Below are 12,603 nucleotides of genomic sequence, written 5' to 3'. Positions count from 1 at the left end.
ACGTGTATGGGATTTACTGTAAAACATCACAAAAGTCTATGGAAGTGTAGGCTGAGAATGATGTAAATGCCATGTGCGCCAGGCTGACACCCACCTCTGACCTGCTGGTTTATGTAATGCTCTCTGCCAAGCCTGAAAGCCTGAATGAAGATTATGTCCACTGACTGGGATCATGACAGCAGCTTCTCAAGGCTTTTGTCAGCCTTGCTGCCGAAAATATGAGACCTGTCAAAGGGCATATTAAGGAGTCTAGACAACACGTCCGGCACGAATCCAGACTTTCTTAAACACGCAAAAATGTGCATCATGGTGCTTGCCGCCATGGCTCTGCTGATACTGTCAACAGAACCAAAACCTGACTGAAAAGACTAACACATGGCCTCTTTGCCATCTTTTAAAATGGCCAAGAAACCGTCGCTTTGTTCCCGTTCGCGACTATGTTCAGCCGCCATGGACCATAGAGAGTAGGTGAATTTCTCAAGGGCACATGTAAAGTTGGCTGATTTAAGAGCCATGCTCCCAGCAGAAAAGACTTTCCTTGACAAGGCGTCTATACATTTATCATCCCGATCTGGTGGGATGGTTGGATAAGCAGCCTGTTTGGAGGTAGCTGCTGCTTACACCACCGGAATTTCTGGGGTAGGATGTTTTGACAAGTAGCTGGGATCACTACTTGATGGCCTATACATTTTTGTCTAATTTTCATTGACGGCCGGACTTGATTCCAGTGCTTCCCAATTTGCACTTACTTTCTTTTGTGGAGTGACATTAAAGTGTAGGCTAGGATCCCTTTGAGGACCTTTGTCCAGGATATCCGTGAAATCATCCTGTTCGAAATAGAGGGCAGGCCTGCTCCATCCCAGATAATCAACTACCTGGGTCATTAATTGTCTGTGAGAGGCATCTGCGTGCTCATTTGGTTCTGGTTTACCAAAATCCAACTCTGGTGAAGTGTCCACTTCACTGGCCATCTGTACATTTTCACATGGGTCTTGTAACCTAGATTCTTCTGATATGAAGCTATCGGGGACATTTGCAAAGGGTGTCTCATTGTCATCAGATGGTACATTGTCCTCATGAATGGAAGTGAGTGACAAAGAAATCCTTTCTAGGCAAAGGAGTGTAGGTTGATGGTTTCGAGCCATATGCTGATGGAGACGTTGATGTCTTCGGCGAAGACACTGATGGCACCCGGTGGCGTCGATGGCGCCGCTGGTGTTGATGACTTTGACTTGTCCTTGGACTTTGTCCATGATGGACTTCAATGGCTTGAAGGATTCCTCAATGACTTTTCATTATGTCGAGGCCTCGACGGCTCTCAATGGGAATCTGGCCTTCGTCCCGGGCGCGCATGATTTGGCTCGAGCCCTTTCATTACCAGCTTCAGAAGGCACGGTAGGAGCATGGCCTACTTGCTTCGAGGGTTTCTTACTCTTGAACATTTTTAGCATTTCCTGCCTGAATGATTCCAACTCAGCTGGAGTAGAGGCGTTAGTGGGGCAAGATATAGTCCTCTCTGGGAGGAGTCGGATGAGGATGAAGAAGCAGGCCATTTGCGATATCTTTTCTTAGATTTCCTCGACAAGTGGCGTGAGCAGCTCCGTAACCTGTGCCTTTTAGTCTTCTGTCGAGGAGAGTCAGCTCTCGCTTTGTCAGAAGAACGTTTTTTCGATGGTCTAGTCGAAGGGAATGTTTTGGGGAGTCTACCTACCGTCAATTTCCCTTTACGCTCCTTCAGAGCTTTCCTGCTCATCGACTGACACTTCTGACAGGCCGAGGTCTTGTGCGCCACACCGAGACACCACAAGCATACTCCGTTAGTTAAGATTTTCACAGAACTGGTAAATCTTCCTGACTTGGGTCAACCCCAGAACTTTTTGCTTTACTAGTGGGATATTTTTCCTTGATACCACAGTGAGTGGGAATCTTTTTCCACACTCACATAATCTTTAACTTTTTATGGGTGTCATTTGTAAGACTTTGCATAGTGTCTTTTTAAAGTTATCCTCTTTAACAACTTATTGGCAATAAGTGCCTGTTGTTGCTAGGGGCTCCCCTTTTACCTTTCTTTTGCTAACCTTAAATAAACTACAGTTCCCAAGGGTAGAAAGGATCTTTGGATCCCTTTTACAATTTGTTAAGGGAAACCAGCACACTCCACCTTATGTGGAGTGCTTGGGAGATGCAATGTATCCCCTTTCACACTAAAACTGTATCAATTCTGTTACAGTGACAAGCTTACCTTCAATGGCTGGTGACAGTGATACCTTGTATTAATTTGGTGCTCCTTGACCGCAGGCTGTGATCGCAGCTGCAGTAAAGGCACCTATGGGTGCTCATTTTACCAAAAGGGCCCCTGTCTTCTTTTTTCGCCATTTTAGTGTTTCCTGTCCTTTCTTGTTCCTTCCCCTGACATCCAGGGTGGGAAATTCCTTTGTGTGATTTTTATCTTCGGCAGGAGTCCCATGGATTCCCCGCCCAGGCTCCAGTCTGTCTGTGTTGCTGCAATAACCCACTATCCTGGGATCTCCAGCCACTGTGCGGTGCACAATCTTCTGAATTCCGAATCTCGCTGAAACTTCGTGGGCATCCTGGTGGATCTCCAGAGACACGAATCGGGTCCGAAAAGTCCCTTCAACAGAGTGCTGGACCATTGTAATGATGAGAATTCAACCACGATTTTCTGTCTTCTTCTGTGCTTCTTGAAAAGGCGCCAAATCCGCAGAACCGCATTCAGTCGCGAGGGAAACCTTGCCTAGAGCCTTCTACATCGATCCCTGCTGCAAAGTCCCTTCCAAGGTCCTGTTTTCCATCACCACGACAAGGAATCCACCGATTAAGTTTTTTGGCTGCAGATCCTGAAGTCCTCCTGCTGCAAAATCTTCTTCAATGCTGAGGTACTGTGTTGGCTTGGGTATGTACTTACCTGAAGCCTGTTAGGATTTCTGTGTAGCTGTGAGGTGTTCTCTGTGATTGGGAGGTCCTCATCCAGTGCACCCAGTCCCACTGCTAGAACCCTGCTAGGGTGTCTTCTGTGAAGCCCCTGGACCCTCTTCTAACTTTAGAAGTAAAGCACTCACCTGTTTGCCCAGTTTTCCTAAGGAACTCTGACTTTCGCTACTAAAGAACCTATTCTGACACGGTCTGTTGGTCACTAGTTACCCCCTTCTGCCACTGAGAACACTCATGCTCCAAGAACCAGGGAAAGACTTTTGAAAGGATTGGGCCTTTTGTCTAGAAAAGAAAAGAAGTGTTTAAAAGTTACTTACTTGCAGAGAGTTGGTTGGTAACTGTAAATCGAAGAGTGAACAGTTACAAAAGTTCTTACTTATCTTGAATGTGTGATGCACTATTCTTAAGTATGGTTAACATCTTTCCTTCCTTAGAAACTGTTTTGCCCTTCTAATAGAAAGTAGATGTAAAGGTATTTTACTCTCCTGTGATTAGGTTGTGCCTCTTCCCAAAAGTTAAGTGTGGGTTTCACCAGATTATTCCTGTAGGGTAATTGTATGAGTGTCCTCCAAATGGGTCTTGCTTCCCCTGACTTGCTGCTAGCCTGTCCAGAATAAATCTGTATTAGGTTGTTGCCTACCTAGAATAACTTTGAGTCATTCAGTAAAGTGTAACATTGGGTTTTCCTTTCCTTGTGAGATCTAACCTGGACTGCTGGTGAGATTGAAAAAGTGGGTGTAATTTACCTTGAGTTAGCTGTGTGCCATCCAAAAATAAGTTACCAGAGTTACCGCTTATCTCTATCTGTGTTTCACTAACCTCAAAAGCACCTGCAATTGAATATTACATCCTTAGGTTTTACTCACCTAGTATAACTGTGTATTATCACAAAAGTAGTTGTAGGTTTTTAATGCACCTGGAATAAGTGTTCCACTATTCACAAAAAGTATATTGTCCAGTTTACGGATTAAGTGATTTGTACTGAGAGTCATTGTACAACTGGTAGCGTCTACTGCCCTTGCATTACTAAAAGTAATTGTGAAAGTAACCATTTGTTTTTACTCCCCAAGAATAGGCGTGGCCTATACTGAATGTGTATGAAAAGGTTTGACATCCCTAGAACTACTGTTAGGTGTTCCAAATAAGGTTTATGCTTTGGTCTGTGCACCTTCAAGCATAGTGTAGTGTTTTGATAATTGTGATTACATATACTGTGTGATAGTACTTACTTACACCTAGATTTATCTGGGCCTACTTGTATTTAAATAAATCATTTATTTTTACATACATAATGTTTCAGTGTTTCTTTGGACCATTTGTATTACAATTTCATTTGTACTGATTCTACAGCCCTCTCTCCCTCCTAAGATAAGCCTGTCTGCTCTATATACGCTTCCATGTACTCAGGTGGTACAGCCTTATACTAAGAGTGGAGTCTTGTACTGCCTCAGATGAATGGTTTTGAAGAAGTTGGTAGCACTTCAGAAAGACTGTCCTAACATACTCAATGTGGGTCCGTCAGCGACATCTTGGCGTTGCAGTCTTGGCATTATTTGAACCCGGTCTTCAGGGTTTTCGGAGCCGAAGACCAAGACATTTTTTTTATCATTCTCAAAGAAATATCTGTCGTGTTCCGTAGTTCACGAAGTGATAACTTACTCAGAAAAATTGAACTGTAGCCAAAGGGCGGTGCACATTCTATATATACACCTTCGATGGCATCATTCTCGAGACGGAGGCCCCTAAGGGTCATTGAGTCGACTGCATCGACACACAACACGCTCTGCCGAAAAAAAAATCTGAAGCAGCTGAAGATGGATATTGGAGATATCAAAAGATGAAAAATACGTGGGAGGACACAATCCATTTGAAGGGGCTATTTAGGATTTTGAAGATGATTTGGGAGTCTGTGTAATTGCAGCATGATAAACTGAGATTGGTTAGGAAATATTTCTCTTTACAGCACCTTTCCTTCCAAAACATGTTGCTTTTATTTTTTAATCAAATTTACTTTTTATTTCAGTGCAGTGAAACCTTCAGCTTCACTACACAGGCTTTTGCTCATTTGTCATGGGTTAACTGACATGTCCTTCAGGCTGTAAGTACTGGAAAACATTGTTTCCCTTAGTCTTCTTACTTAATATCACTTTTGGTAACTATTTATCATTGTACAATGCATCTTACCCTAGACTAACACTCAGAGGATTTCTGGTTACTTTAGGTGTGCCTAAGGCACCAGCTAGTGGCAGAAGTTACTTTCTGCTATTTTTTGGTGTATTTTATTTTAAACTTACCGAGTTTGGCTACCAATTGTGGCTAGTGCCCAAACATGGCTGTGCCACAAGGTTTTTCATTTGTGCCTTGGCCACCTGGTCACTAACCCTTCCTCCTGGCCTGTAAGGCCAGGAAACCCTTACATGGACTTCCAGTGCCCGGGAAAGCAGAGGCTTTTCTTGGGCTACTATAGGGCCATGTATGTTTGCTGACAGGAAGTGGGTTGAGACTCACTGGTCCCAGTCCACAAACTGGTTTCAGTGTCTGAATGGTATTCATGAGTTCAGCCCCCAGCATGATTGGACACTGCTGAGGGGTTTGTGTGGGCCAGATCTTTGATTTGCTAGTGGGAGCTTTGGCTCTTACCTAGCTTTTTGGATAATAAGAAAACCCCATTTCCCATTTTTCAGAGATTCTGGAACAAACAGAAGGAGACAAGTATCCTGTCCAACTGCACGACTTGCAAGGAGACTGTGGGCCCATTGGAAGAAGGCCTGGTGACCAACTTCTGCTGGTGTCCTGGAAGAGCCCTATCTTGTTGAAGATCTTCAGCAGTCCGGCAAAGGAACGGCAACCCTTGGAGCAAATGGAACATCCATTTCTGACGTTAGCACAGAGTCCTTCGAAGAAGAGCCTTCGGAAGTGCCCCTGGACAACAAAGTGGCTGACCAGTTCAGAGTTTGGGCTACCGTGCTGCAGATGTCGCTGTTCCATGTTGAGGCCTGGAACAAGGGAATAGAGGGGATCACCAGCTTGTGCTACAGGACTCACTTCTGCCAAATGTTTTGGTTCCCGCATCAAGGAGACCCGAGATAGGAGAAGTCTGACTGTGGCAAGTGTGTCCCCCTGCATCGCTGTGCATCGTTGCCGGGATACGAAACAGCTTTCCTGCACCCAATCCTGTGTTGAGAGGGGCCCTGCATCGAGTTCCTCTGCATTATCCAACCCGAAGACTGTGCACATGCATTTGTTGCCGACCGGAGAAGTGCTTGAACCTGCAACCCCCTGGGCATCAGGGACCGGAGCTCAAGGTGGGAAAAGCAACCTTGGAAGGCCTGCTGAGTCCTAAGAATAATTTGAGTACGGGGGATGTGGTGTAGCGGTTCTTACCTGCGCACCTAACTCACTTTTAAATGTTTGATAACTTTAAGAAACATTTATAACAGGTTGGCTTTGCCATTGTTTGCTCACGCAAGCACTCAAAGTTGGGGAGACTTTTGTTAAGTTAGAATAACTCTTCCAAGTGGTATGTAACTCCTGCAGGAGTCTGTCCTGATACATTCTGGTTTCACCATCACCGTCTTGTGGCCAATGCAGGATTTGGCTTTTATGGACATCGTTGATTCATGGTGCGTCACTCTTTCTCAACTCTCATGCTGGTCTTCCTTTGCATCTTGTACCGATGGTGGCCCTGAATCATGCTGTTCCCATCTTCATCTTGTAGCCTGGCTTGCAACATTATGTGTTACTACTAACTTTTGCAATTATATTCCCTCTCCCCTCTTGCTTCTCCACTCTTGTTCACTGCTTACTCTCTGTTCTCTCCTCCTCTCCCTTTTCCTATCTCCTCCCCTTACTATCTTCTATGTGCTTACTCTATCGGAATTGTCCCAGGACCTAGTATGATAGCAACCTCTTCTGTCTCCTCCCCACTCCCTTTACTTGTTCCCCCTCGCCCCCCCCCCCAGCACTATATGAAATGTCGTCAGGCCTAGTATGATAGTCTCTTGTTTTGTTCCTCCCCTCCCTTTCTGCACCTCTCTCCCTCACCTTTTGTTTTTCTCCGGCTCTACCTGAAATGTCGTCAGGCCTAGTACGGTAGTCGCCTGTCTGTTTCAATGTTCTTCCCGCTCCCCCCCACCCTTCCCTGTCTATGTCTTCGCTCTTGCCGAGTACGATAGTTAATTTCACATCCTTACTGTTCATGGCCTGTAAGAATGTCATTGTATTTTCCCTTGTTCCCTCCCTTGCCTTGAAGCACTTTGAAACATATTGTGTTTAGGAGCTATATAAATAAACTATCATATCATTATCCTCATTGGACCCCAGAAACCCTACACTTATTTTGTCCCATCTCACAAAACTGAGGGGAACTTTGGTAAACCTTTGGGCACAAGACCCCATACACCTCAAGCATGGACTTCTAAAGTTAGTATTGTATCTTAGATGTATGAATTCTTCGAATAGATTTCTCCTACTGGAGATTTCACTGAATCCATTTAACTGAAAAACCAGCAATTTTTTTTTTTTAATGCAGGGGGAGACCACCCACAGCCCTCCCTCACCCCTCCCTACCCTAACGCATACCCTTCCCCCACAACCCACCTATTATGCATTCTACATATACCATTTCCCCTACCTTTTTTGGTGAAATATTTTGGGTGAAATCACATTAGAAAAAAGGTATTCAAAGAAATCTACGGTAATGTTGTATCTCTGTGGACCTGTAGCGCTGCATACTAATAACTTGCCTTCCTTTTCAGGGGTTTGTTATGCATTTTGTCCTACTCCAGTGGTTTTAGAGATGTACATTTTATAAGTGTTGTGTGATAATATTAACTGCTAGTAGTCATTTTTCATAGTGGTATACGGCCATACACAGGTATTTTTGTAACTGATTGTCCAAGTGTGTTCTCTGACTTTTCACTGCGTGTACTCACCGGGGACCCCTTACAAGCTCACCAACTCTTGAGACTAAGCCTAGACTGCACGTCCATCTACCTTGAACTGGTTTGGTTACAGCTCCCAGAGTTGTCGCGGTCACTAAACTAGGTTGCCCTTCTATACATCGATCCACAAGGCCAGAGTATAGAATATCAGTCCTAACAAGATTGAATGAGTGTGGGGAGAGGGTTCAGGTAGAGGTTAAAGAGGGAAGGGGGAAAGAGAGAGAGAGAGAGAGAGAGAGAGAGAAAGAGAGAGAGAGAGAGAGAGAGAGAGAGAGAGAGAGAGAGAGAGAGAGAGAGACACACACACACACCTTGAGGCACTCTGTGGACAATACAGGGGAGCTGAGAAGAACAGAGGAGATCTGTGGAGAGGAAAGAGGATATCCAATTCGGAGCTGTATCCATTATGCCTAGTGTCTGTAGTCTCTTGGTGAGCATGCAGTGGTCAATGGTGTCGACCACTGCAAGAGGCAAGAGGACAAGTAAGATTAGGGCAGTGCAGCCATCCGAGTCTGTAACATTTTGAAAACCTTTATTATAGTAGGGTTGGAACCTTGTAGGGTTGGTGTAATGCCTCAGGCCCTAACTCTAAGGGGATTGTTCCATCAACTGTTGTTTCTAAGGGCCGTCAATGTCCGTAAATCCAAAACCAAAGTCTGTTTGTGTCAAAACCTATGCTTGCCCTCACTCTTAAAACAAATGTGATGTTGGGCCTTCGTAAAGAAAAATGGTGGTTCAAAAAGAAATGCCAACCAAGGCTGGATTCAGGTAGCCTTACCGTCCGATTTAGTTCTGCCAGTTCAAAAATAGGCCACTCAAAAGGTTCCAGGTTCAGCTTTGCCAGTTCAATACAAAAGGGTGTCCTTGGATCTTCCAGGCAGGGCTCGGGTAACAAAACAAAAACAGTTCACCAAATGTTCTCTTGGGGTTCCCGTCCCCAAGCTTCTTATAGTTTACAGTTTTTGTATAGGCCTCTCAGGGTTTCGTTCCCCAAGCTCAGCCCCCTTCTGGTTAAAAAAGAAAAGAGACAGTTCCTTTTTGGCCTATCATGGTTCACTTCCCCAAGCCTAGGCCCCTCTTGTCTCAAACCTAAGTTTGCTTAAAGGTTCACCTTGTCAGGATGTACCTCTCAAAACATATTTTGTTTAAAGGTCAGTATCAGAGACTTCGAGAATGCAGGGCTTTTGCTCCTCCCATCCGCGACCACGCTGACTTCTGTCCCCTCTCCTTGCACTCTGTACTTTTCTTTGGGCATCTTTTCCTTCTTGTGCCTCTTTCACTCTGCCTTTGCTTTTTTTCCACCTTTTATCTGTCCGTGCCTGTTGCACACTCCTTGTACCTTGCCGTGCCTCTTGCACACTTCTTTTCTCTTTTGGCTCACTTTCACCCTCTTTGCTTCCTGTTCTTTAAAGCTCACAGTTACTGCTTTTTCCTGCTTTCATGCCGCTGATGCACTTTTTCATTTGCTTTCTCTTGCTTTTCAATTCCCGTGCCGCTTGCACCTTCCACTGCTACTGCTCCAGCCACCCGCACAATAATGTATTTCTCTCTCTCACATGAAACCCGCTGAGTAGGGCGGTGCTGGCGAGCAGTTTTCTCGGGATGTGTTGGTCGAGCTAAGGGTCTCACCACCTGCCCCTCAGATACCTCTGGGATGGGCACACATCCCAGGGGAACGAGCACTGGCCTGGTTACGGCCACAGGTCACAACTTCCCCCAATCAGGCTCCATGGAGACAGAGCTCCCTTGCCACGCTGCAATCCCTCTGACACACCGGGTCAGCGTACTGGCATCCTGTTCGCCTCCGGATCCTACAGGCTCCTCTTGTTGTAGCCTCATGCTCCCTGGCTTCCACAACCATCCAGCAACACCAGCTCGCTCTGCTTTTACTGACCAAACAGGTCTGGGAACAAGAAGGGATCCCCTGCTGGACTCAGCCATGCAGCCTCCCTTCTGCTCATCCAACTTCTTCTGCATGCACTGCTGAATGCCCCACCCTGTATACACCCGAGCCCTGTTAAGGGGAATCATGTGTGACTCTTTGGGCTCCCTTGCCTGACTCTCCTTGGGCCAATTAGTGTGACATGCCGGACCCTTATGACCCCTTTTTTCTAGTCAGTCCTGGAGTGGTATTTAACAGAGTGCAGGTGTGTTTAATTGTTGTGAAATCCCAGACTCTTCCAGACCTCATTAAAGGGACAGCCTAATGGTGGAGTGTAGTAGGTCTTTCCTTTCATCTTCCTCTTCACAGTGCTGTGCCTATGGGTAATCTCTAGAACTCTTGGTTGCCTCTTCCTCATCCCAGTATATGTTGGAAATGGGGAGGGGGAACAGGATAAGAATGGTGGTATTCCATAAAGGCTGAGGGAAAGTAGGGTGATGGATAATTGGGAAGGGGGAATATTGTGTCCTACCATCAGGCATCCCCCTTTACCTCTCCAAGGACCCCCTACTCAGGTGATCCTTCCTCGCTTGTCCACCGGTGATCCTTCCTCGCTTGTCCACCCCCAGGGTCTGGATCCAAGGATGATGGCCCTTACCTGGCCACCTGAGCAAAGGATCGAGAGCGAGAAAATTTGAGGACGCCTTCAGGTTTCTCAAAGCATCTTTTAAGATCAGCCCAGAAGAAGACTAAGCAGGGTTCAGTTCCTCATAATGGTCGCAATCCAGATTGGGCAGAGTCGAGGGTCTTGTTTGATTCTGAGAAGAGGCATAGGTCAGCTAATTTATCTATATAGCGGTTGTTCGAGATGGGTCTGCAGTTGGTCGGGTCAAGGGAAATTTTGTTAGCAGGGTCTTCATACACAAGGTCTTACATTCTGCTGGGAAAGTACCAGAAGTGAGTGATGAGTTGGGTGGATGGATGCATGGTTGGATCGTGCAAGACTGTCGGCACAAAATGCCAACCCGCCCACCTCCTCGAATAAGGAAAACAGCTACATAAAAGAGCTCTCTCAAAAAAGGAATAAATGCAGCAGAGGACTTTTTTATGTTTGAGAGACCTATCAAGCATGTCTTAAAAAAAAAGAAAAAAAGGTAAAAGTACACATTTTATTTGTTGCATTTTCTTTCGCTGGATGAAATAAAAATCTTCAGCACTGCCTACCTTTCCGTCTCCTTCTTTGTTAGTTCCTGGCTCTGTCAGCCACCATAGACTGCTGAATTAGTTACCTGTCTCCACTCCACCTTTTGGCACAGTAGTCTATACAAAGCTGGTTACTCAGTTTGGAAACAGACATTGACTTTCAGAAGTGGAGGTTGGGGGTCTCAGCCATACTTGAAGCCAACATCCTGTCTCCACCCCACCTTTTGACAGAGAAATCTATAAAAAGGTACTTAGTTGGGACAGATGGAAAGAAGAATCAGACCAAACACCTCTTTCTTTTGTGACCCATACTTGAAGATATTAAATTTCATTTGTACATTCTCACCATTGATGTTGGTACAGTCCTTCCTCAGGAACTCCAAAGCATGTGGGTGATCATGCTCCACTGATTGTGACACATCAATGATGTACACGTCTCCATTGTGATACCTTTGCAGAGGGCAAAAACAAGCAACTTATATAGCTATTTCTATAGTCATTTTGAGTTGTGAAAAAAACATTGCAAACATGTTCACCATCAGAACTGGAATATTGCTAAAAAGCCTGCAGAGGTATGGCTGATCAAATTAGGTTTTTGAGTATGTTTCACATTAAAAGAAAATCATTTTGCTAACATAGAAATATCCCATCTTTCAAACAAATAAATGGCTAAAACATTGGCTAGGAATTCAACAACACAGCTATAAAAAAAAAACACACACAGACAACTTGATTCAAAAAATGTTACACGTAAGAAAGAATTTCTGAAATTCACAAGCACCAGTAGCCAAGCGCAATAGCCATTTATCAGCCTAAGATCTGGGGAGATGTTCAGGCAGCACTACCTGCCATGCACAGGCATCCAGTGCAGAAGCAGCGAAGACTTCAGGTGGACTGGTTTAGAAGTAGTAGTTTAATTATTTCCATTGCATTTTGTAAATTAGTCATTTGTAAATTGGCCACACTATGCCATTTGTGTTTAGGTCCCAGAGTCAAGGAAATTCATAGTGTGAGAAGTGACTTCTTTGTCACATCAGGAGCAACTGCTGATCCTGTATTTGTGGAGGCTGCCTCACTGGAATTAAAATTATGAATGCAGCCCCCGTAAGGAAAAAGTAATATCTACCCGGATCGAATGGGAGAAGGCAAAAGGAGGGAGCCAGTAACAGTTAAGAGACATTGCCCCTGCTTTTTGATCCTGAAGGCCATCTACAAAGCCTAATGCATGGCCAAACAGAAGAGGTACTGTCAAAAGGTGAGCCAGACACAGTGCTATATAGACATGGATGCAGTTACCCTTTAAGGAGCCGATTTACAAGCCTTTACAGAACATTACGTGTCCCAGTTATCTTATCAGAATAAATGTACAATGAAAGTCTTAGCAGGCACTTTTCCCATTACAGCACTTAGCATATTCATGAAAATTTGGACAGAAACTGGCTTCAGAGTACATGCATCAGGGGGTACACTGTGATGGGAATGGAATGGGTGTTTGTTAGGTGCTCATGCAATTTACCTAGGTGCTGAATTGTCATGCGCGAAGCATGAACCCCGACCCACATATGCACTGACTCACACCCACATTTTAGAAATGCTAACTGGGGATTTGATTACGTTTATCCT

The 12,603-nt window shown here is 44.9% G+C and overlaps 1 protein-coding gene across 1 annotated transcript in view; it reads right to left on the bottom strand.

Annotated features, from left to right (window-relative positions):
* The window catches only part of RIOK1 (RIO kinase 1), an 862,653-nt gene that overhangs the window by 272,323 nt on the left and 577,727 nt on the right, over window positions 1-12,603 (bottom strand). Inside the window, exon 11 of the mRNA XM_069613474.1 lies at window positions 11,327-11,430. Within this exon, the coding sequence (XP_069469575.1) occupies window positions 11,327-11,430 (104 nt within the window). The remainder of the gene's footprint in view (window positions 1-11,326; window positions 11,431-12,603) is intronic.

The sequence above is a fragment of the Ambystoma mexicanum genome, chromosome 5p (assembly GCF_040938575.1).
Source record: "Ambystoma mexicanum isolate Mex_15411 chromosome 5p, UKY_AmexF1_1, whole genome shotgun sequence".
In the NCBI taxonomy this organism is placed as follows: Eukaryota; Metazoa; Chordata; class Amphibia; order Caudata; family Ambystomatidae; genus Ambystoma; species Ambystoma mexicanum.
The sequence above is the reverse complement of the archived record's forward strand: the minus strand, read 5'-3'. Positions and strand labels throughout refer to the sequence as shown.